The sequence below is a fragment of the Pristiophorus japonicus genome, chromosome 2, assembly GCF_044704955.1.
Source record: "Pristiophorus japonicus isolate sPriJap1 chromosome 2, sPriJap1.hap1, whole genome shotgun sequence".
In the NCBI taxonomy this organism is placed as follows: Eukaryota; Metazoa; Chordata; class Chondrichthyes; family Pristiophoridae; genus Pristiophorus; species Pristiophorus japonicus.
In genome coordinates this window covers 357,917,707-357,943,753 of record NC_091978.1, presented here as the reverse complement: position 1 = coordinate 357,943,753, position 26,047 = coordinate 357,917,707, and the positions used below count along the sequence as shown (strand labels likewise).

Below are 26,047 nucleotides of genomic sequence, written 5' to 3'. Positions count from 1 at the left end.
GTTGCTCCCGGGCCGCCGTACCTCCGCTCCTTTTATAGACCCGAATTGTGGCTCATCACATCCATGGCAGTGACCGTCTTGCGCTTGACGTGCTCAGTGTAGATGATCGCATCCCTGATCACATTCTTCAGGAAAACCTTCAGCACCCCGCCGGTCTCCTCATAGATCAGGCCCGAGATCCGCTTGACACCGCCACGGCGAGCCAGAAACAAAGAAAATAGGTGCAGGAGTAGGCCATTCGGCCCTTCGAGCCTGCACCACCATGCAATAAGATCATGGCTGATCATTCACCTCAGTACCCCTTTCCTGTTTTCTCTCCATACCCCTTGATCCCTTTAGCCGTAAGGGCCATATCTAACTCCCTCTTGAATATATCCAACGAACTGGCACCAGACGGCGGATGGCTGGTTTGGTGATGCCTTAGATGTTATCATGGAGCACTTTACGGTGGCGCTTGGCTCCGCCTTTGCCCAGTCCTTTGCCTCCTTTACCTCGGCCAGACATGACGATTTTTCACTCAAACTGCCGCTGAACTGGTGCAGGAGGGCGACGACTTGTAGAAGGGCGACTGGATTGGATGTCACAAATCCAGGTCGCTGATTGGAGCATGGGCAGGTACAGCAGGAGCGGCAACATCGGGGCGAGGGTTCAGCGAAAGATTGCAGAGTGATGTGATTGGAACCCAGGAGAGGCGTGAGTTCGGGGCCCAGGGACAGCACGGGTCAGTCCACACTGTGAGATGTGGACACTAGGTCTGTGCAGCAGAGCTGGTCTCCAGTTAGTCTTGGTTAACCCTTGCCATTGGACCAAGACCGAGCTCTGTCAAGCCTGTGCGGTGGCTGGTGTGCAACGGCCACCTCACGTTAAAAAAATCCACGCACAGGCATCTTCCACCCTTCAACATGTCGTTCGGGTCCTAGAATGTCAGGTCCTTCATTGAAACACCTGTGAACTCATCCCTTTATGGTGTGGAAGCAAGTCATCCTCGCTTAGAGGGACCACCTAAGAGGATGAGTTCCTCCCCATATGATGATTGACAGAATGGGAAGCTCCTCCCCATATGATGGACAGGAGGGGAAGCGCCACACCATATGATGGACAGGAGGGGAAGCTCCTCCCCATATGATGATCGACAGGAGGGGAAGCTCCTTCCCGTGCGATGATTGACAGGGCGGGGAGCTCCTCCCCGTGCGATGATTGACAGGGCGGGGAGCTCCTCCTCAATATTGTGACGGCTGTGCGAACAGCTGCAGCCAAAGTCTGAACTCGGCGCTGGGTAACCATGGCGTTTGTAACCCACCAGTTCCTGCGGTCCATGTCCTCCACCAAGAGCCAGGCCATCAAACACGTCGCGGTGATCGGCGGCGGCCTCATGGGCGCGGGCATCGCGCAGGTAATGGGTTTGGCGCGGAGCAGCGAGCGAGCGAGCGGGCGGGCCCACCGTGTCCTTCACCGACCCGACCCTCCCCACACACACACACACACACACAGACACAGAGGCTCGAGCCCTGAGTGACAGGTCGGCAGGGCCCGCAGCTGGTGCTGGTGCGGCGGCGCATGCGCGTTGCCCGGCGCCGGGGTTTTTGAATGTTAACGGCCTCAGGGGCCACGTTGGAATGGAGCGGCGCGCGCAACCCGTTGCCCCCAGCAACTGGTGCTCTGGCCGCCAGAGGCGCCGGTCTGGGTTACAAATGTCTGCAATCACTGCATTCTCCACACTGCTTTTATAAACCCTTGCATCTTTCGGTTGTTGGAGTATAGCAGCCTGTTGCACCAGGGCAGGGTCGAAGAAGAAAAAAAAGACAGACTTGCATTTATATAGCGCCTTTCACGACCACCGGACGTCGCAAAGCGCTTTACAGCCAATGAAATACTTTTGAAGTGCAGTCACTTTTGTAATGTGGGAAACGCGGCAGCCAACTTGCGCACATCAAGCTCCCACAAACAGCAATGTGATAATGACCAGATAATCTGGAGTTTTTTTGTTGGTTGAGGAATAAATATTGGCTTCGAAATAGTGCCATGGGATATTTTACATCCACCTGAAAGGACAGGCGAGACCTCGGATTAACGTCTCATCCACAGGACAGCACCTCTGACAATGCAGCACTCCCTGTCAGCCTAGATTTTTTGTGCTACAAATTGCTGGAGTTGGACTTGAACCTATTGTATATGTAGGCACCTTGTTAATGACTCCACGAAGCAGGGATATGGTACTTAAACTGTGAAGACTAGTCCTTTATTGCAGCTCCTAGAGTCAGGATACTATGAGGTGAGCTCCCTTTTATACTGGGTTACCTGCAGTGTGCAGGTGACCCTTACATCACCAGAAGCAGCACCCTCTGGTGTACAGGTAAGGTGTGTACAGGGTGAAGGTACATTCAGTGTTACAGTACATCATAACATTGTAGGCATGCATACATAACAGAGCCCACAACCTTCTAACTCAGAGGTGAGAGTGCTACCCATTGAGCCACAGCAGTTTCCATTTGCATTCCCAGGATGTGACTGGCAAGGCTGACATTTATTGTCCATCCCTAGTTACACTTGAGAAAGTGGTGGTGAGCCGCCGCATTCTTGAACCACTGCAGTCCCTGTGGCGAAGATGCTCCCACAACGCTGTTAGGGAGAGAGTTCCAGGATTCCGGCCCAGCCACGATGAAAGAAAGATGATGAAAGATGTCCCAAAGCGCTTTACAGCCAATGAAGCAATTTCTTTTGGGGAGTGTAGTCACTTTTGTAATGTAGGAAACACAGCAGCCAATTTTCACATAGCAAGCTCCCACAAACAGCAATGTGATAATGACCAGATAATCGGTTTTAGATGTTGATTGAGGGATAAATATTGGCCAGGGCACCGGGGATAACTTCCCTGCTCTTCATCAAAATAGTGCCATGGGATCTTTTACGTTCACCTGAGAGGCCTTAGTTTAACATCTCCGAAAGATAGCACCTTCGACAGTGCAGCACCCCCTCAGTACTGCACTGGAGTGTCAACCTAGATTAAATGCTCAAATCTCTGGAATGATACTTGAACTCACAATCTTCTTAAACAGAGGTGAGAGTGCTACCCACTGAGCCACAGCTGACATGATGAAGAAACGGCGAAATAAATCCAAGTGATGGTGCTCCCATCCGACTGCTACCCTTGTCCTTCTAGGTGGTGGAGGTCGCTGGTTTGGAGGTGCTGTTGGAGAAGCCTTGGCGACTCGATGAATGCCTGTAGATGGTACGCGTTGCAGCCACAGTGCGCCGGTGGGGTAGGGATGGATGTTTCAGCTGGTGGATAGGGTGCCGATAAAATGGACCGCTTTATCCTGGATGGTGTCGAGCTGCCTTCATCTTTTTGTGGCATCCCAAAGTGCTCCACAGCCAGTTTTTGAAGAGCAGTTGCTGTTATGATGGCAAATAATGCAGCCAATTTTTAGAAAAATATTTGTTTTTGGGAAGTGGGCAAACAACATTTATTTCCCATCCCTGTTTGCCTTGAGGGCATTGAGGGTGAATCATGTTAGTACGGGACTGGAGTCACGTGTAGGCCAGACTGGGTAGAGGGGGTAGGTTCTTTGTCCTGCAGGATATAAGTGAACCAATTGGGTTTCAACCGTCTTTCAACTCACCCAATGCATTGGATTTAGTTTCTCAAATAACTATGATGCGATTTAAACTTGTGACCTCCTGGTTGCTAGTCAAGTACCATAATTCAAGTCAAAAATTGATAGATTTATGGATACTGATGGAATCAAGGGATATGAGAATAGGGCGGGAAAGTGGAGTTGAGGTAGATCAGCCATGATCTTATTGAATGGCGGAGCAGGCTCAAAGAGCCGCATGGCCTACTCCTGCTCCTATTTCTTATGTTCTTATGATATAACTACCAAATTTTCACCCAGCAAGGTATCAGGAGATTAAGTGGCCAGTTAATGCTGGCCACAGCATTGAAATAACTCCCCTGCTCTTCAAATAGTGCCATGGGATCCTTTTCATCTACCTGAATAGACAGATGGGGCTTCCATTTAATGTCTCATCTGCAAGACGGCACCATAAATAATTTCCTCAGTTCTGCACTAAAGTTTAGATTATGTGCTCAAGTTTCTGGAGTGGGGCTTAAACCCAAACCATCTGACTCTGAGGGAAGCTGACACTTAAATATTTCGTTTCTAAACCCACTTCTCAAAAAAAAAGGTGCCATTTGCTAGCCTCAAATGAAAAGTCATTTGCTTTGTTGAAACTTGCAAAATATTAAAGTTAAACTAGAGAATAGCAAAACACAGTAAATCATAATTGTCTAGTGTACCCTAAAGCTGCTGTATGAGTTCAGCTGAAGCACGTTACAAATATAATGAAGTTGGAATGACTAATTCCTTTTTGTAAAGAGTTGAAATGGTCCTTGGGTTCAAAATGTGCCTGTTGACAAATTAATTAATAACTAAATCTTACTCAGAAGAGTTTATTTAACCTTTGGTCTCCTGTGTGATTGCTCATGGCAGAACTTTTTTTGCAATATTTAGAAATCTGAAAATGTTGTAAAATGTGTCCCTGTTTTTTGTAATTTGTTACTTGCCCTTATTGATTTATGCTTTTTCCCCTTTTTTGAGGGAGCATGACACTGGAGTTGCTACTGGTTGCTACGGTCCTGAATTAGTTGCTATGGGTCCATGAATATTACACAAAGTTTGACTAGATTTTGATATTTGCCAGTCTTTCTCATGTCCCCCAAAATACCTCCATTTTCTTTCTTCCTTTGGCCCCCCTCTCCAAGCTTGGCATGTAGTTGCTTATATTTATTTACACTGCACCTCCACATAAAACACACACTTCGAGTGAGGGCTTGTTGTGTGTCGGAAATCGTAGGGTTCTAGTCTCCTAATCTACAATTTGTTGCATACCTCTATGCCTTTCCGAAGCACTTAAATATGTGAATGCAATGATATATTTTTTTGATACTTTATTGCCACAAAATAGGATTAAGAAATGCTAATCCAACTGTTAATAGCATAACTGAGTACTGACCAGTTCTGCTCTTTTACTAAATGCTCAGTGCTAAGTCCATTTAAACATCATCAAAAACCAACATTGAAATATTACTCAGTAACAATTTATCTGTTGCCAATGCACGATCTAAAAATTCCCTAGCCCCATTTGAGAAATGCAGCATTATGTAGCAACAACAGGAGCGCAGTGACCTTTCTTTAAATTTGTGACCATCCGCTTCAATTTTAATGAAACGTTAGAACTGCTCTTCTTAGAAGGCTACCATTAGGGAATGTGATCAAATCTAAGCCAGGTGGTCAAAGTGAACTGTCTCAACAGTCCACAGAACTGTAGTATCATACAGCACAGTAGTAGTACGTTCCCCCCCGACCTGCGAAAGAACAGCTCCTCAGGTCGGCAAGTAAAAGAGCTGGAGCGGCATATCACTTCAACCTCCAGCGCAAGCAGCTCCAAGGATTTTGAGATGGGTGACTGGGTGACGTCATCAAAACCCTGGTCGCCGTTTTGGAGCGTGTGCAGGAACATCGGCAGGGTGCAGGTGCAGAGGAGTGGGAAACATAGAAACATAGAAAATAAGTGCAGGAGTAGGCCATTCGGCCCTTCGAGCCTGCACCGCCATTCAATGAGCTCATGGCTGAACATGCAACTTCAGTACCCCATTCCTGCTTTCTCGCCACACCCCTTGATCTCCCGAGTAGTAAGGACTACATCTAACTCCTTTTTGAATGTATTTAGTGAATTGGCCTCAACAACTTTATGTGGTAGAGAATTCCACAGGTTCACCACTCTCTGGGTGAAGAAGTTTCTCCTCATCTCGGTCCTAAATGGCTTACTCCTTATCCTTAGACTGTGACCCCTGGTTCTGGACTTCCCCAACATTGGGAACATTCTTCCTGCATCTAACCTGTCTAAACCCGTCAGAATTTTAAACGTTTCTATGAGATCCCCTCTCATTCTTCTGAACTCCAGTGAATACAAACCCAGTTGATCCAGTCTTTCTTGATATGTCAGTCCCGCCATCCCGGGAATCAGTCTGGTGAACCTTCGCTGCACTCCCTCAATAGCAAGAATGTCCTTCCTCAAGTTAGGAGACCAAAACTGTACACAATACTCCAGGTGTGGCCTCACCAAGGCCCTGTACAACTGTAGTAACACCTCCCTGCCCCTGTACTCAAATCCCCTCGCTATGAAGGCCAACATGCCATTTGCCTTCCCAACCGCCGCTGTACCTGCATGCCAACCTTCAATGACTGATGTACCATGACACCCAGGTCTCGTTGCACCTCCCCTTTTCCTAATCTGTCACCATTCAGATAATCGTCTGTCTCTCTGTTTTTACCACCAAAGTGGATAACCTTACATTTATCCACATTATACTTCATCTGCCATGCATTTGCCCACTTACCTAACCTATCCAAGTCACTCTACAGCCTCATAGCATCCTCCTCGCAGCTCACACTGCCACCCAACTTAGTGTCATCCGCAAATTTGGAGATACTACATTTAATCCCCTCGTCCAAATCATTAATGTACAGTGTAAACAGCTGGGGCCCCAGCACAGAACCTTGCGGTACCCCATTAGTCACTGCCTGCCATTCTGAAAAGTACCCATTTACTCCTACTCTTTGCTTCCTGTCTGACAACCAATTCTCAATCCACGTCAGCACACTACCCCCAATCCCATGTGCTTTAACTTTGCACATCATCATAGGCGGTCCCTCGACTGAGGATGACTTGCTTCCATGTGTTCACAGGTGTTTCGATGAAGGACCCGATGTTCTAGTCCTGAACTCCCATTGAGGGGGTGGAAGATGCCTGTGCGTAAATTTTTTTAACGTGCGGTGACCGTTGCACACCAGCCACCACACGAGTTTGACAGAGCTAGGTCGGGGCGGATGAGCGGCGTGTTTATGGCGAGATGCGGTGAATGTTTATGGTGGAGGAGTGGCGAGAGATTGTGGCGGAGGTGTGACAGATGAGGGAACGGGGCCCAGAAGAGCTGAGGGCCCAGGGGCAGCATGGACCAGCCCACACTGCGATATGTGCGCGTGCTAGGTCTGTGCAGCAGAGCTGGTCTCCAGTCGTCCTGGTTAATCCTTGCCACTGGACCAAGACCTAGCTCTGTCAAACTCGTGTGGTGGCTGGTATGCAACGGTCACCGCACGTTAAAAAAATTTACGCACAGGCATCTTCCACCCCCTCAATTGGAGTTCAGGACTAGAACATTGGGTCCTTCATCGAAACATCTGTGAACACGTGGCAGCAAGTCATCCTCGTTCGAGGGACCGCCTATGATGATGATGATGAAGAACTGCCACACTGGTCTCTGGAGATGTTTACATAAAATTGTATTAAGGGTCAAATGGTTCAAATTCTGTTCTCCTTTTTTGAAAATACCAGTTTAATCAAACTACTTTTGCTATCTTTAGAACCCAGGGAAGCAGTCACCTATTTGGGAAAAAAAGAGATGCAGAGGGAAAGCAAAAGGGAGACGGTACTATTTAAAAATAAACAGACAGCAATGGCTTTGCTGATTGTTCAGAAATGGTCGCTGTCTCTGAGCTATTCCATAAAGTCTGGCGTTCATACGAACATAATCATAAGAGCAGGAGTCGGCCATACGGCCCCTCGAGCCTGCTCCACCATTCAATAAGATCATGGTTGAACTTCTACATCAACTTCACTTTCTCTCCTGATCCCCATATGCCTTGATACCCTGCGTGCTCAAAAATCTTATCAATCTCAGTCGTGAATATACTCAACGACAGAGCATCCACAATCCTCTCAAGTGAAGAAGTTTCTCCTCATCTCGGTCCTAAATGTCCGACCCCTTATCCTGAGACTGTGATCCCTAGTTATAGACTCTTCAGTTAGGGGAAACAGCCTCTCAGCATCTATCCTGTCAAACCCTCTAAGAATTTTATGCGTTTCACCTCTCATTCTTCTAAACTCCAGAGAATATAGGCTCATTCTACTCAATCTCTCCTCATAAGACAACCCTCTCGTCCCAGGAATCAATCTAGTGAACCTGCATTGCACCCCCTCTCGGGCAAGTATAGGTAAGGAGACCAAAACTGTACACTGTACACCAGGTGTGGTCTCACCAAAACCCTATATAATTGCAGCAAAATGTCCTTACTCTTGTACTCCAACCCCCCTTGCAATAAAGGCTAACTTAACATTTGCCTTCCTAATTGTTTGCTATGCCTGCATGTTAACTTTCTGTGATTCATGTAGAAGGACCCCCATACCCTCTGAATACCAAGATTTCCTTGTCTCTGACCTTAAAAAATAGTCTGTTTTTCCATTCTTCTTGATCTAAGTTAGCTGATCTCGGGCAGCACAGCACCAAGAGTTACAATTGGTCACTCCTGAGTTAGGGCAGGAAGAGCTGGCCCATGTTCCAATCCTGATCACTAACCAGAAACCACTGCTGGATGTGCTTGTGCGTGAACACCGGGTGAGGATAGAATTGAGTTTGGCAGTGACGCCCTTCACTGTGATAACTCACGGTCACATTCTCAAAGTTTGCATGTGAATAGTAGCCACTTGCCTAAGTTACTGGACAGCAACCGTAGCTTGTATTGATGCCTTGAGAAAAAGGGAGAAAATCGAACCAAAAAGATCTAAAAAAGCTGATCGAATAACTGGATTGATTTCATCATCATCATCATCATCATCATAGGCAGTCCCTCGGAATCGAGGAAGACTTGCTTCCACTCTTAGCATGAGTTCTTAGGTGACTGAACAGTCCAATACGAGAACCATAGTCTCTGTCACAGGTGGGACAGATAGCCGTTGAAGGAAAGGGTGGGCAGGGAGCCTGGTTTGCCGCACGCTCCTTCTGCTGCCTGCGCTTGATTTCTGCATGCTCTCAGCGACGATACTCGAGGAGCTCAGCGCCCTCCCGAATGCACTTCCTCCACTTAGGGCAGTCTATGGCCTGGGACTCCCAGGTGTCAGTGGGGATGTCGCACTTTATCAGGGACGCTTTGAGGGTGTCCTTGTAACGTTTCCTCTGCCCGCCTTTGGCTCGTTTGCCGTGGACGAGTTCAGAGTAGAGCGCTTGCTTTGGGAGACTCGTGTCTGGCATGCGAACTATGTGGCCTGCCCAGCGGAGCTGATCAAGTGTGGTCAGTGCTTCAATGCTGGGGATGTTGGCCTGGACGTGGACGCTAATGTTTGTGCATCTGACCTCCCAGGGGATTTGCAGGATCTTGCGGAGACATCGCTGGTGGTATTTCTCCAGTGACTTGAGGTAGCTACTGTACATGGTCCACGCCTCTGAGCCATACAGGAGGTCGGGTATTACTACTGCCCTGTAGACCACGAGCTTGGTGACAGTCTTGAGGGACTGGTCTTCAAATACTCTTTTCCTCAGGCAGCCGAAGGCTGCACTGGCACACTGGAGGTGGTGTTGAATCTTGTCGTCAATGCATGCTCTTGTTGGTAGCAGGCTCCCGAGATAGGGGAAGTTGTCCAGGGCCACGCCGTGGATCTTGATGTCTGGGAGGAAGTGCTGGATACCAATCTGTGACTGGTTTTGTTAACATTAACTTGATTGCATAACACAATTGTTGAAGTCGAATGTGTGATAATTATGTTAAATTCCATTTATACTGCAAGTGTTAACCAAAGGTATTAAGGGATATGGGCCAAAGGCAGGTATATGGAGTTAGGTTGCAGATCAGCCATGATTTCATTGAATAGCAGAACAGGCCTGAGGGGCTGAATGGCCTACTCCTGTTCCTATCTTCCGAAGTGATTTCAAGATTTTTAACAGTGCGTTTGATGATTGCATTTAGTAATTCTGTCTGGTTTCACAGTTTGGGCCGGATTAAGTGAAATTCTGTTGTAATGGCATGAGATTTTGGGGATTGCATTTTTTCCGGTTTTCCATAAAACTGCAGACCAGTGACCTTGGTTATAATGGTTTGCTCCACTAGTTGTGGAAGCAGCCAACACACCCCATTATCTGTTTCGTGATGGTGCTGACTGATGTGGATACGTACTTGCTGTCATGGAAGTAGAGCAATTCCTGTTTTCAACCTGTGATATGTAACCATTGTAATGCTAAGTTATTTGTTTGTGACTCTGAGATGTCACATCATGCATTTGGCATATCTGTTTTTGTGTTTGTAACTTGTTGGGAAGAAATTAGTCCACCCAGGATGGATCATCCAAATGTGTTGGCATAGAATCAGAACTCATCATCATCATAGGCAGTCCCTCAAAGTGAGGATGACTTGTTTCCACACCAAAAAGGGATGAGTTCACAGGTGTTTCAATGCAGGACCTAATATTTCAGTCCCGAACTACATCGTGAAGGGTGGAAGATGCCTGTGCTTGGATTTTTTTAACGTGTGGTGGCCGTTGAACACCAGCCACCGCACGGGCTTGACAGAGCTAGGTCTTGGTCCAGTGGCAAGGATTACCCAAGACTAACTGGAGACCAGCTCTGCTGCTCCGACCTAGTGCACACACATATAGCAGTGTGGGCTGGCCTGTGCTGCCCTTGGGCCCTCGCCTCTTCTGGGCCCCAGATTCACACCTCTCCTGGGCCCCGGTCACTTCCCTCTTCGGACTCTTGCTGCTTCTTCGCCCCTCCTGCTGTGCCTGCCCGCACTGCAATCAGCAACCTGACTTCGCAGCCGTCGCCCACCTGCAGCAGCATGCGCTGCTCCCTGCAGTGGTATGCCGCCGCACGCTGCTCCCTCCAATGGCCCCGGCCTGCTGATGGTCTTGCAGGCCGGGACTGCACGATTTCCAGGCCACCGCATGCTGCTCCCTCCAACGGCCCAGGCCTGCTGATGGTCTTGCAGGCTGGGAGCGTGCCGATTTCCGGGCCAGGCTGCCGCACGCTGCTCCCTCCAATGGCCCTGGCCTCTGATGGTCTTGCAGGCCGGGGCCGCGCTGATTTCCGAACTATCTTAAGTCATTGGGTTCTAAATTAGGTTTAACTCCAGAATGGTACAACTTTGTGGAACAGGCAGTTCCGGAATCCTACCTGCGGACATTGCAGCGTAGGGTAATGTGGCATCCAGTTTAGAAACATAGAAACATAGAAAATAGGTGCAGGAGCAGGCCATTCGAACCTGCACCACCATTCAATATGATCATGGCTGATCATGCAACTTCAGTACCCCACTCCGGCCTTCTCTCTATACCCCCTGATCCCCTTAGCCGTAAGGGCCACATCTAACTCCCTCTTGAATATATCCAACGAACTGGACTCAATAACTTTCTGTGGTAGAGAATTCCACAGGTTCACCACTCTCTGGGTGAAAAAGTTTCTCCTCATCTCGGTCCTATATGGCTTACCTCTTATCCTTCGACTGTGACCCCAGGTTCTGGACTTCCCCAACATCAGGAACATTCTTCCTGCATCTAACCTGTCCAGTCCCGTCATAATTTTATATGTTTCTATGAGATCCCCTCTCATTCTTCTAAATTCCAGTGAGTATAAGCCTAGCCGATCCAGTCTTTCTTCATGTGTCAGACCTGCCAAGTCTGGTGAACCTTCGCTGCACTCAACAGCAAGCACGTCCTTCCTCAGATTAGGAGACCAAAACTGTACACAATACTCAAGGTGTGGTCTCACCAAGGCCCTGTACAACTGCAGTGAGACCTCCCTGCTCCGAGATTCAAATCCCCTCGCTAAGAAGGCCAGCATGCCATTTGCTTTCTTTACTGCCTGCTGTACCTGCATGTCTACCTTCAGTGACTGATGTACCATGGCACCCAGGTCTCGTTGCACCTCCCCTTTTACTAATCTGTCACCATTCAGATAATAATCAGCCTTCCTGTTTTTGCCACCAAAGTGGATAACCTCACATTTATTCACATTATACTGCATCTGCCATGCATTTGCCCATTCACCTAACCTGTCCAAGTCACCCTGCAGCCTCTTAGCATCCTCCTCACCGCTCACACTGCCACCCAACTTAGTGTCATCTGCAAATTTGGAGATATTACATTCAATTCCTTTGTCCAAATCATTAATATATATTGTAAATAGCTGGGGTCCCAGCACTGAACCTTGCGGCACCTTGAGTCACTGCCTGCCATTCTGAAAAGGACCTATTTATTCCCACTCTTTGCTTCCTGTCTGCCAACCAGTTCTCTATCCACGTCAATACGCCCAATACCATATGCCTTAATTTTGCACACTAATCTCTCATGTGCGACCTTGTCAAAAGCCTTTTGAAAGTCCAAATACACCACATCCACTGGTTCTCCCTTATACACTCTACTAGTTACATCCTCAAAAAACTCTAGAAGATTTGTCAAGCATGATTTCCCTTTCATAAATCCATGCTGACTTGGACCGATCCTGTCACTGCTTTCCAAATGCGCTGCTATTACATCTTTAATAATTGATTCTAGCATTTTCCCCACCACCGATGTCAGGATAACCGGTCTATAATTACTTGTTTTCTATCTCTCTCCTTTTTTAAAAAGTGGGGTTACATTAGCTACCCTCCAATCCATTGGTACTGATCCAGAGTCCATGGAATGTTGGAAAATGACCACCAATAGAAACATAGAAAATAGGTGCAGGAGTAGGCCATTCGGCCCCTCGAGCCTGCACCGCCATTCAACAAGATCATGGCTGATCACCCACCCCAGCACCTCCCCCCCCCCCCCCCCCCAGACCCCCTCTACATCCCCCCGACCCCCCCAGCCGCAAGGACCACATCCAACTCCGTCCCGAACACGTCCAATGAACTGGCATCAACAACTCTCCGCGGCAGGGAACCCCACAGGCCAACAACTCCCCGAGAGAAGAAGTCTCTCCCAATCCCAGCCCCAAACAGCCCACCCCCAATCCCAAGAGCGTGCCACCCCCGGCTCCAGACCCACCCAACACCGGGAACACCCCCCGCACCCAACTCGCCCCGTCCCGTCAGAATCCTTCCCAAATGCCGAACACCCCCGGATATCGAGCCCCCAGCCCCGGCCACCGGAGCCACACCCCCCGTGACGCCAACCACACCACATCCACCAACCGCCAACTGCGCAGTCAACCCGTCCACCCCACTCCGAACACTCCCCGCACAAAGCCATCTACATCTACTATTTCTATGGCCACTTCCTTAAGTACTCTGGGATGCAGAGTATCAGGTCCTGGGGTTTTATCGGCCTTCAGTCCCATCAGTTTCCCTAATACCATTTCTTGCATAATAAGGATTTCCCTCAGTTCCTCCTTCTTGCTAGACCTTCGGTCCCCTAGTATTTTGGGAGGTTATTCGTATCTTTCTTAGTGAAGACAGAACCAAAGGATTTGTTCAGTTGGTCTGCCATTTCCTTGTTCCCCATTATGAATTCACCTGATTCTGACTGCACGGGACCTACATTAGTCTTCACTAATCTTTTTCTATTCACATATCTGTAGAAGCTTTTGCAGTCAGTTTTCATGTTCCCTGCAAGCTTACTCTCATACTCTATTTCCCCCCTCCTAATTAAACCCTTAGTCCTCCTCTGCTGAATTCTAAATTTCTCCCAGTCCTCAGGTTTGCTGCTTTTTCTGGCCAATTTATATGCCTCGTCCTTGGATTTAATACAATCCCTAATTTCCCTTGTTAGCCATGGTTGAGCCACATTTTCTGTTTTATTTTTACGCCAGACAGGGATGTACAATAGTTGTAATTCATCCATGTGATCTTTAAATGTCTGCCATTGCTTATCCACCGTCAACCCTTTAAGTATCATTCGCCAGTCTATCCTAGCCAAATCATCCCATTAAAGATTCCTTTCTTTAAGTTCAGGACCCTAGTCTCTGAATTAACTGTGTCGCTCTCCATCTTAATGAAGAATTCTACCATATTATGGTCACTTTTCCCCAAGGGACCTCACACAACAAGATTGCTAATTAATCCTCTCTCTTTACACAAGACCCAGTCTAGGATGGCCTGCTCTCTAGTTGGTTCCTCGACATATTGGTCTAGAAAACCATCCCTTATACACTCCAGGAAATCCTTCTCCACAGTATTGCTACCAGTTTGGTTAGCCCAATCAATATGTAGGTTAAAGTCACCCATGATAACTGCTGTACCCTTATTGCACGCGTCCCTAATTTCCTGTTTGATGCCATCCCTAACCTTCCTACTACTGTCTGGTGGTCTGTACATACCACTAGCGTTTTCTGCCCTTTGATGTTTCGCAACTCTACACATATAGATTCCACATCATCCAAGCTAATGTCCTTCCTTACTATTGCATTAACCTCCTCTTTAACCAGCAATGCTACCCCACCTCCTTTTCCTTTCTGTCTATCCTTCCTGAATATTGAATACCCCTGGATGTTGAGTTCCCAGCCTTGGTTACCCTGGAGCCATATCTCTGTAATCCCAAATACATCATACCCGTTAACAGCTATCTGCGCAGTTAATTTGTCCACCTTATTACGAATGCTCCTCTCATTGAGACTCAGCACAGCAAGATCCAACAAAGAGCAATGAGATAATTGACCAGATAGTCTCTCTTTAGTGATGTTGATTGAGGGATATATGTTAGCTGGGCAGATGCTGACAAATGCCTGATTCATTCATCTGATATTCCTCTCTCTTTTATGATCGTAGAATAGTTAATCTATTCACATCTGCTTTTATTCCGTAGTTTAAGTTCAAAGCCTTAGTCCGTAACTCTGTTTTCCTCATGGCCCAACACATAAAAAGAAAACATACACAAAGTTGATTTTCTAGTAAAGATGAAACATGTCCTATTACCCACAGTGAAAGAAATGAGTTTCTTTCCCCTCTGGTTCAATAAATATCTCACTACTTAGTTCATTTTTGGGAATTTGTGTGGGTGGAGAGCGACGGAGGTTTATGCCCTGCTGTGTGAGATTTTAATGCCTTCTGTAACCTTTACTCTAGTTTGTTTAAAAGGTCTTTGCTTTCATGTACTGCAAAAGTTGGGTTTGATGACTTTGAGTCAAGTTTACTTGTTAGAATTATATGTTTAAGTTTCAAAGAATACCTACTGGTATGTATTGATGGACTTTGAACTTTGGTCTCCAGTTATCGAATGTTTTACTTATAAATTAACTCATCAGAAATGAAAATCACATCTTCTATGGAAGGCCGACCAGAGTTTGATCAGCAGTGTTTACTTTTAGGCTGCATAAAATATAAATCGGGCTGTTATTTCTTGTGTCATTAAGTTCTGCTGCCAGAAGTCCAGTTTTTTAAAAATCCATTACCAGTTTGAACTCTAATCTTATCACAAGCTATTTACATTTTTGAATGTCTGATTGTGTGTGTTTTATATTGCACAATTTGTGTGTTAAAGAAAAAAAAAGCAAGCTCTGCACTTGCATAGCACCATGTCACTTTTGTTGACCTATTTTTTGGTAGTATTGGTTAAGGGAGGAATGGAACTTCTTGTTCGTCTTAAAAAATGTCACAGTCCTTTTGTCCTTGGACCAGGCATACAGTTGCTCAGTTTAATGTTTCATCCAACAGTGCAGCACTCCCTCGGTACTACATTAGTTTGAGCATAGGTTGTGTGCAAATCCCAGAGAGGAACTTGAACCCACAATGTTCTGATTCCAAGGTGACAGTGTAGATATCTGTGTAGAACAAAAATGGCACCAACTGGAATATTGCAGGTCAAGGATGAGAATAGGCCATTTATTCGCCTCCTCAACCCTGACCCTCCAGCATTTCAGCTCACTCAGCCAAGCATCCAATTGCACTTTGAACACACCTAGGGTCTGTTGTTACCCGATGGATCGTTCCAAACATTTATGTTTCTTTCAGCAATTATTTTTTTTTGGAAGATTTGTTTATGAAATTTATGAAATTTCTCCTATTGGTCTATTTATCTTTTTATATATTTAAAATCATGAAGGGTTGAGATACTGTTTCCAATGGCTGAAGAGTCAATAATGAGAGGGCACAGATTTAAGATGATTGGCGTGAGAACCAGAGCCGACATGAGGAAAATCATTTTTACACAAGTGGTTGATGGGGTGATGGATACAGAGTCAACAGTAGCCTTAAAAAGGGAATTTAATAAATGCTTGAAGAAGAAAATAATTGCAGGGATATGGAGAAAGAACGGGGTAGTAGGACTAACTGGATGGCACTTCGAAATATCTGGTTTAGACTCACTCAATGGGCCAAATGGCCTCCTTCTGTGTTGTACTATTCGATGATTCTGTGGTCTGACTGACCTTCAAGTAATCTGGTTCACCTTTCATAATCTTCTGGGTTCACCCTTAACCTTACTATGAGAATGTGTGCAGAAGGATTATGAATGTGGCAGAGGGATGGAGATAGGGAATCATGGGAAAATAGCTAAAGAAGTGTCAAGATGCTGACAATTGCAGAATCAACAGAAAAAAAAGGGGTTACTGAGAGTTGAGGTTAAACACGGGTCACGGGAAAGAAAAGGCAATCACGGATAGGAGAGGGTAACGTAATGCTTTTTACTGATAGGAGGGAAATAGGTTTTACTGATAAGGAAGAAGAATTTAATGAGGCTATAAACAAGCTGACCTCGGGGCCAGCTCTAAATAGGAGACCTCCTCGCCTGCCATTGGACATACTCTGGGAGGAGGAAGAACGGGAATGGATAGACCAAGTGCTAATCAAATGTGTTATGTCTTGAAAATGTATAACTACTGTGCTTTTCGCGCTGTAAAGGGGCTTGTCCGCTCAAATTGAGAGTGTTCCTTTGTCTTGACAAGTCCCGGCCGGAGAATCTTCAATAAAGGTCTTTTACAGAAAAGGCAAGAAGGTGTTTGCGTCAGTGTATTCGCTGAAACAGATTGAGGGAAAAAGAATCCGTATTAACAACTAGACTATGGACCTTACTAGACGATAGACCTTAAGCTTCTTTCATCTTTCATCATAGCTCATCCCCTTTATACCTGGAATCATTCTATTTGTTTTTCTTTGCACCCTTTCCACTGCACGTAACGGGGTGACCAGAAGTGACATCAGGTTATTGTATCCAAACATTCCGTTCTTTTTGTGCTTTACTTAATTGCTTTTCGGTATTGTTTTGACACAACATAATGTCTATAGCTAATTCACAGCTTGCTTAATCAGAACTAACTGAAATGAACAGCAGGTGATAAAAGCAACTGTCCAAAATTCGCCACCATTTAACTCAATTTTTTTTGAGCTAACTTAATTTTGCAACTTTTGCCAATGGTATAATGCCGTCCTTAACAGATAACAGCTGTTTTTTTTTTAAAGTACCGTTTTTCTGATGTCACTCGGGGTCAAACCCACCCATAAAGCCATTTTTGCCCGTTTTTGCGAGTTTCGTCAATGAGGATTTTTTGAAGGACAGCACTAAGGACCACTTTTTAAAACCTTACCTTACCAAATCGGAGTCCGATCGAAAGCAGTGTTAACGGGGGCTTAGGATTGATTCGTTGTGTTGATCTGTATTTATTATGTTCCTATAAAATGTAGTGATGCAATATTATCTTTGAATTTCTTCATTATAAAAGAAAGTTATTTTATTTTTAGGACTTAATATTTACTGTGATAACACACTCGGCGGGGCCACTTGGCCAGCGATAGGGGCGGCCGCGGTGGGGCCATTTGGCCAGGGATGGGGTGGCCGCGTTGGGTCATTTGGCCAAGCATAGGGGCAGCTGCAGTGGGCCATTAGGCCAGGGATAGAGGCAGCCATGGTGGGCCATTTGGCCAGGGATAGAGGCAGCCATGGCGGGCCATTTGGACAGGGATAGAGGCAGCCATGGCGGGCCATTTGGCCAGGGATAGGGGCGGCCGCAGTGGGGTCATTTGCATGGGATAGGGGCGACCACGGCGGGCCATTTGTGAGCCGTCGGCAGAGTCCGGCGGCTCAGACAGGGAGTTCACCATCAGAACACTCCCAGGGCAGATACAGCATGGGTTAGCTACAGAGTAAAGCTCCCTCTACACAATTATATAAAAGTAGCCCTCAGCCCATATTTCCTTCCTCCCACACCCGGGAACCGGAGAGAGACAGCTCATTCCCTCCCATTGTGCCGCGCGCTACTTGGAAAACTAAATGCTTGGGTAGGCGCAGACGGGCCTCACTTTTTCAAAAAGTTAGCTCCATCCTCAAAATCAGAGATATTTGCGCTGCGCCAAAATGAAAAATAATTTTGCCTAAACTTTGGACTTTTTTGGGGGGGCGTTATTTCGGACTACAAAAACGGCCGTTAATTTGAAATATCGCCAAAAAACAGCAATGTGGAATTTTGGGCCCCTTATTCTTTATTTTCTTAACTACTTACTGTATTTTGCAAACTTTGAAGTTCTGCAACGTATGCCCATTGTATGCTGCATATTAAGAGCATCTTTCAGACATTGACATGAGAGGTACCAAACAAATCTTATTGGGATGGAGTTTTTCCCCTGGTCAGTCTGGCTTGGGCACTGATACGAGTTCTGAGAATAGGATTAGTCTGTTAGTAAAGATCCTAATACAAGAAAATGCCTTTATAAAGAGGTGTGTTGCCATTTTTAGATTTAAGAAAACTTGCTAGTATTTTAAACAGTGCAATTAATAAATATTAAAACTTGCATTTTATTTTCGGGTAAATTATTTGGCGGAAGGATTAATAAAAACGCGTGATCTCTCTTCCCTCCTCAATTTACTACATATATTGTCAGCACCTCGAGCAGGTTTAAACCGAATTAACTAGTGAATGCCATTTGGTTCATCTAATTGGTCCATTCCTAAACATAGAATCGTAGAACTGCGCAAAAGAAGGTCATGCAGCCCATTGTTCCTATACAAGTTCCACATTGTAGCTATCTAGTCTGACTTTTCCTGACAGTTCTTTAATATTTCTCCTCATGTTTATCAAAGCCACTTGGGAATTTCACATTTTAATAATGCTTATTTGTGAAGAAAATTCTATGACGCTTCCCCCTTCTGTTTCAATACTAATACTGTCTAAGAAAAAATTTCTGAAATATTTCTGAAATTTGAGATGTAACACTTTTTGAACCGGATTTATAAGTTAATGCTTTTTTATCACTTTAGAAAAATAATAACAATGATAATAGAGTACATTTAGGGAGTCTCTTTTGTTGTTTTATTCCTCAATACTTCCATTGTTGCACAGATTCCAAAGCTGACATAGCCCTCCCCAAAAAATGTACAACTGAAAAACAGCCCTAAATAAAGGCCAATGGCCAAGGTCACTGAATTCATCAAACTCCTTGTTATTACATTGGATTTGGGAATTGTATTGGTGTTTTGGGATCACATTCTGCAATCGGTTTGTTTTTCGGTGTGCAATTCTTCCCACCATATAGTATTTCTAAACATGATCAACTTTGCTTCTACACATTTCCCCTCTTAGCATTGATGTCCAGTCCAGTTTTCTTAGCTCACCCCTCATCTTTTTTAATTCTGCCTTCCTACAAGAACACTTCAGTTGTACTCATTCACATTTTCATCACAAGCCGAACATTAAACGTCACCACATTGTGGTCCCTGCTTCCTACGTTACAACAGTTGAGTACACTTCGAAAAGTACTTCATTGGCCACACAGCGATGATGTCCTGAAGTTGTGAAAAGCACTATCTAAATGCAAGTTATTTCTATTCTGTTGCCAAGGTATTTTCCAACTCTAATCTGCTCGACTATCTTTGGCCTTCAAAGTCGAGCAGAGCCTTGCTTGCGTATGACACTCCCAATATTGTCTCTAGGATTATGTTTTTACTTCTACTGCACCTTTTGATAGATTTTCCAACCTGCTCCTGGTAAATTGAAGTTAGCCATGACATGGTTCTGTCCTGCCTCCTGGCCTCTATAACAAACGCTCTGAGTTGAGAGAACTCATATTCTGGGGTATGATTTTATCGTGTGCTTGTGACCTGGTATCACAGTGAACATTAAGCCTATGTGGTAACATAAGGACATAAGAAATAGGAGCAGGAGTAGGCCATCTGGCCCCTCAAACCTGCTCTGCCATTCAATAAGATCATGGCTGATCTGATCTTGGCCTCAACTCCACTTCCTTGCCTGCTCCCCATAACCTTGATTCCCCTATCCTTCAAAAATCTATCTGTCTCTACCTTAAATATATTCAATGACCCAGCCTCCACAGCTCTCTGGGGCAGAGAATTTCAAAGATTCATGACCTTCTGAGAGAAGAAATTCTTCCTCATTTCCATTTTAAATGGGCGTCCCTTATTCTGAAACTATGCCCCCTAGTCTAATGAGTTTCTTCACTGGAGCTAAAATATCTTTTGAGTATTGTTGAGTTGGCTGAAAATGTCACTGATGGACCGGTGTTTCTGCTTTCATTAGGTAGCTGCTACAACAGGACACACGGTGATACTAGTGGATCAGGCTGACGATATCTTGAAGAAGTCATTGAAGAAAATTGGAGACAGTATTGGGCGTATAAGCAAGAAGAAGTTTATAGACAAGCCTGAGGTGATGCTTTGAACTTTGCATACTAATTCAGCAAACTGTTTAATATGTATTGACTGTTGCCATTTCAGTGAAAGCTTGCCAAACAGTATTCTTGTAAGATTTGATAGTGGGATCTCTATTGTCACTTGGGTATGTAATGAAAAAAAAAGGACTCTAATGTTTCCCTCAAATAATCCAGCAACAGTAAATTCCACATGTCCGTGGGAACTGCCTGACTGGCCATCAGATCTGGGTAAAATGATTGGTCAATGGAAACCATGTGGCCACGAGATCTCAGCTCATTGGCCATAGCATAGTTACTAAGGGCGAGTCTTTTTATTCTTGGCTAGACTTTACGTTTTTTAACTATCACTCTTAGGCACCTCAGGCACCACACCTTGGCTCTGCCTCTTCACATCCTTCATTTGATCCTGCAGTGATCACTGCCATTCTGTAGTTTCTAGATGGTTGTATTTCACTGATCTGTCTTGTCAGAACAGTACAATCTTCCACTAATGTGGAAAGCACACACTGTGCACTGGAGCATAGCGAATATTCAGTCTATTTTCTGTTGTTGACATCACTTCCAGTTTTGGTAGCATTCCAGCTTTTCAGAAGTCAGGAGTAAGTTTTTATATATAGTGTGTTTTGATTAAACTGTAACTGAAGAACTGCTTTAGATAGTTTGAATAGTGGTTAGAAACCAACTTTTCCCTCCCTCCCCCCACTCCCGCCCCCACAACTTGCAATTTCCCCCCCATTTCTTCTGATGGGATATGATTCCATGGGCTTTATTTGCTGAAATTGTCATTCATCATGTGTTAGCCTTCACAATGAATGTTAATGGGCATCATAGCTGAGCCAGATCCTGTCCTTGCTCTATGTGCACGCTTGTACACTTCAAATCAGGAACAGCAATCCTGGTAGAATTTTCCCCGCTTAACCCAGGGGCACCAATACCAATCATATTTGCTTCTGCTAACCGATGGAGATCTGCTAACTCGCCACAACGGAGAATCATACATGGGACCATTGCTAATCTGTATGAGTCAGTTTTCGGGCGACATTTTAGAATATTTTTTTAAAACTATGTGAAAATTAAATGTTTGCTCTTTAGTATCTGTCATCAACTTCTGTACGTTAAGTTGACAAATCTGGCATGCAAACAATTTAACCTATTCGCTTTAGGATATCCCTTTTAATTGCATTGAATGTTGATCATCAGAATCCACTAATCAGAGAAGATGATTTGAAGTTTCTCATATTGGGCCCAAGTTTCGGGTCGCGCCTAGAACGGCGCAGCCCCGACCTGGACGCCCGTTTTTCGCGCCACAAAGTGCGCCTAAAAAAAACTTACAAATTCTCCGGCTCCCTGCTGGTCCTCTGGAGCCGGGCGCGGCGCAGCACGTCCTGGGGGGGGGGGGCGGAGCTAGGTCCCTGCGCTGAAAACAATGCCGGGACCTCTGCACATGCGCTACAGTGGGCGCGCATGGGCAGTAGCTCCAGGCGCCCAAAACTGTGTGGCAGGGGCCCGAAGCACGCAGCCCCTAGCCCTGGCCGAATGGCCTCACTGGGGCTGCATGCATAAGGCTGCCTCCCATGCCCAGCTCCTGCTTCCTCCCCGACCCGACTCGACTTCCGCTTCCCCCGCCCCCGGACCGGACCCGACCCCGACACCGACCCAACTCCCGCTAACCCCCCCCCCCCCCCCCAGACCGGACCGGACCCGACCCCCCCGGACTGGACCCGACCCGCGCTCCCGACCCCAGACCCCGGACCCGACCCGATCCAACGCCTTCTACCTGTAAATCTGGTGCTGGGGACGGGCCCTGCCCGAAGTCTTAGGCCCGTTCAGCCTCCCTCCCCCTTCTCCTTCCCCCCCCCCCTTCTCCTTTCCCCCACTTCTCCTTTCCCCCCCTTCTCCTTTCCCCCTTCCTCCCCTTCTCCTTTCCCCCCTTCTCCTTTTCCCCCCTTCTCCTTTTCCCCCCCTTCTCCTTTTCCCCCCCGTTCTCCTTTCCCCCCCCGTTCTCCTTTCCCCCCCCGTTCTCCTTTCCCCCCCGTTCTCCTTTCCCCCCCGTTCTCCTTTCCCCCCCGTTCTCCTTTCCCCCCCCGTTCTCCTTTCCCCCCCGTTCTCCTTTCCCCCCCCGTTCTCCTTTCCCCCCCCGTTCTCCTTTCCCCCCCGTTCTCCTTTCCCCCCCCGTTCTCCTTTCCCCCCCGTTCTCCTTTTCCCCCCGTTCTCCTTTCACCCCCCCGTTCTCCTTTCCCCCCCCGTTCTCCTTTCCCCCCCGTTCTCCTTTCCCCCCGTTCTCCTTTCCCCTCCCCTTTCTCCTTCCCCCCCGTTCTCCTTTCCCCCCCCCTTCCCTTTCCCCCCCCCGTTCTCCTTTCCCCCCCATTCTCCTTTCCCCCCCTTCTCCTTTCCCCCCCTTCTCCTTTCCTCCCCCTCCTTCCCCCCTTTCTCTTCCCCTTCTCCTCTCCCCCCCATTTCCCCTTCTCCTCTCCCCCCCCTTTCCCTTCTCCTTTCCCTCCTTCCTCCCCATTCCCCCTCCTCCCCCCTTCCCCTTCTCCCCTCCCTTCCCCTTCTCCTCTTCCCCCCTTCCCCTTCTCCTCCCCTTCCCCTTCTCCTCCCCCTTCCCCTTCTCCTCCCCCCCTTCCCTTCTCCCCTCCCTTCCCCTTCTCCTCCTCCCTTCCCCTTCTCCTCCCCCCTTCCCCTTCTCCTCCCCCCTTCCCCTTCTCCTCCCCCTTCCTTCCCTCTCCTCCCCCCTTCCCCTTCTCCTCCCTCCCCCTTTCTCCTCCCCCCTTCCCTTCCTCCCCCCTTCCCCTTCTCCTCCCCCTTCTCTTTCCCCCCCCTTCCCCTTCTCCTCCCCCCCTTCCCCTTCTCCTCCCCCCTTCCCCTTCTCCTCCCCCCCTTCCCCTTCTCCTCCCCCCCTTCCCCTTCTCCTCCCCCCCTTCCCCTTCTCCTCCCCCCCTTCCCCTTCTCCTCCCCCCCTTCCCCTTCTCCTCCCCCCTTCCCCTTCTCCTCCCCCCCTTCCCCTTCTCCTCCCCCCCTTCCCCTTCTCCTCCCCCCCTTCCCCTTCTCCTCCCCCCTTCCCCTTCTCCTCCCCCCCTTCCCCTTCTCCTCCCCCCCTTCCCCTTCTCCTCCCCTCCTTCCCCTTCTCCTCCCCCATCCCTCCCTCTTCTCTCCCTCCCCCTCTGCCTCCCTCCCCTCCCCCCGCCCCCCCTCTCTTCCTCTACCCCCTCCTCCCCCTCCCCTCGCTGTCAGAAACACAGACACTGACAGACAGAGAGTGAGAAACACAGACAGACAGAGAGATAGAGACACTTCCAGAGACACACTGGGGGGGGCATCCCAGCAGGCTGTTGGAGGGCTCCAGGTGCTGCAGTCGGTAAGTCGAAATTTTTTTATTTATTGATTTTTTAAAAAATTATTTATTAATTTTTTTTGATTGATTTATTGGTTGATTTATTGATGTTTTTTTTATCATTTATTATTGATGATGGCTCTTTATTCGTAAAACTGAAGTGTTTAATATTTGTAAACTTCCCTTTAAACCCCCCCCCCCATTCCCTACGCCTGATTTGTAACCTACGCCTGATTTTCTAAAGTGTAGACAAGGTTTTTTCGAGCATACAAAAATCTTCACTTACTCCATTCTAAGTTAGTTTGGAGTAAGTTTTCACTGCCGAAACTTTGAAAACAGGCGTAAGTGGCCGGACAACCCCCTTTTGAAAAAAAAATTCTGTTCCAAAGTGAAACTGTTCTAACTGACTGGAACTGGAGCAAACTAAATGCCGAGAATTTGAATTTCTAAGATACTCCGTTCTACACCAGTTGCTCCAAAAAATCAGGAGCAACTGAGGCCGAAACTTGGGCCCTTTATCTTGCTCTTTGGGGGCCTCTACTGGCAGAAGCCCACAACTGCACTATTACAACTATTTTTAATTTTCCCTGGAAATTTTCTTCTTTCCTGCCATCTCCTTCCATGTTTAACCCAAAGCTCCCGTCTTCACTTGATGGTGAATGCTGGAGTGCTATTTAACTATGGAGGACATCACAGATGAAATCAATTATAGTGTCGGGTGTGGCCCAGTGGGTAGCACACTTGCCTCTGAGTCAGAAGGCTGTGGATTCAAGTCCCACTGCAGGCACTTGAGCACAAAAATCAAGGCTGACACACCGATGCAGTGCTGAGGAAGTGCTGCACTGTCGGGAGTGCCGTCTTTTGAATGAGACGTCAACTTAGGCCCTGATTGCTCTCTCAGGCGGACATAAAAGATCCCATGACACTATTTTGAAGAAGAACGGGGAAGTTATCCTAGTGTCCTGGCCAATATTTATCCCTCAATCAACATAAAAAGAAAACAGATTACCTGGTCATTATCATATTGCTGTTTGTGGGAGCTTGCTGTGCGCAAGTTGGCTGCCACATTTCTCACATTACAGCAGTGACTACACTCCAAAAGTACTTCATTGGCTGTGAAGCGCATTGAGACATCTGGTGGTCGTGAAAGGCACTATATAAATGCAAGTCTTTTTTCTTTTATGTGAAGCAATTTATTGTGCTGCACCTGCACTTTGGGTAAAACTTGCTAAATGAGCGCACCTTCCTGGACCCAAATGGGTCATAGTTCAGCTGCACCATTATAGCTGCGTACTGCAATAATTCTTCAAAGTAATCTGTTGATCCTATACCATAATTCCTCTATGTTGTTCACTAGATGGTGTGTCTGTCATTCTGTTTTCTAGTGTTTTATGCTGGTTAGAAGCAGCTTTTGGAGCCGATGTTGTGTGTTAATATGACAACATAAAGGGCTTGGTCAGTTTACGATAATTGGAAAACATTCTATACAGACACTATTCTAAATATGTACTGCCAGGGGTGCTTCTAATCAGCAATTATAATCAAAAAAAAACCCCAAAGGGTATCAACATATCTGTGTAGAACTGCTTAGTGGCAACAGATATTTGCATTTTTATAGCACCTTTTAATATAGATAAATGGACCAAGGCACTTCAGATTTGTAAGAAAAACTGATGCCAAGCCAAAGAAGGTGATATCCAAATGAGAGACTTTAAGCTTGGTCAAAAAGGTTGTTTTAAGAAGGGCTTTAAGAGAGAAGAGGGAGGTGGAGTGCTGGAAGAGAATTCCAGGGAGTTTGACCTAAGCGGCTGAATGATGGGGTGAATAGTGAATGCACAAGAGACTCTGGTGAGAAAAAAAAGAAAGACTTGCATTTCTATAGCACCATTCATGACCACTGGCTGTCTCAAAGAGCTTTACAGTCAATGAAGTACTTTTTGAAATGTAGTAGCTGTTGCAATGTGGGAAACATGACAGCCAATTTTCAAACTGCAAGCTCCCAAAAATGTGATAATGACCAATTAATCCATTTTGGTTATATTGATTGAGGGATAAATATTGGCCAGGACACCCCCGGGGACAACTCCCCTGCTCTTCTTCAAAATAGTGCCATGGGATCTTTTATGTCCACCTGAGAGAGAAGGCAGGGCCTTGGTTTAACATTTCATCTGAAAGACGGTACCTCCGACAGTGCAGCTCCATCTCCTCATGAAACCTTTGTTATTCCTTTGTCATAACCAGATTCAATCGCTCCTATGCTCTCCTGGCTGGCCTCCCATCCTCCATAAACTTCATTTCATCAAAACTC

At 46.6% G+C, this 26,047-nt stretch overlaps 1 protein-coding gene across 1 annotated transcript in view; it reads left to right on the top strand.

The window, feature by feature from the left end:
• Positions 1-1,209: 1,209 nt before the first annotated feature.
• hadh (hydroxyacyl-CoA dehydrogenase) overlaps positions 1,210-26,047 on the top strand; it is a 54,489-nt gene continuing 29,651 nt past the window's right edge. Inside the window, exons 1-2 of the mRNA XM_070872572.1 lie at positions 1,210-1,393; positions 20,273-20,401. Of these exons, the coding sequence (XP_070728673.1) occupies positions 1,283-1,393; positions 20,273-20,401 (240 nt within the window). The 5' untranslated portion in view covers positions 1,210-1,282. The remainder of the gene's footprint in view (positions 1,394-20,272; positions 20,402-26,047) is intronic.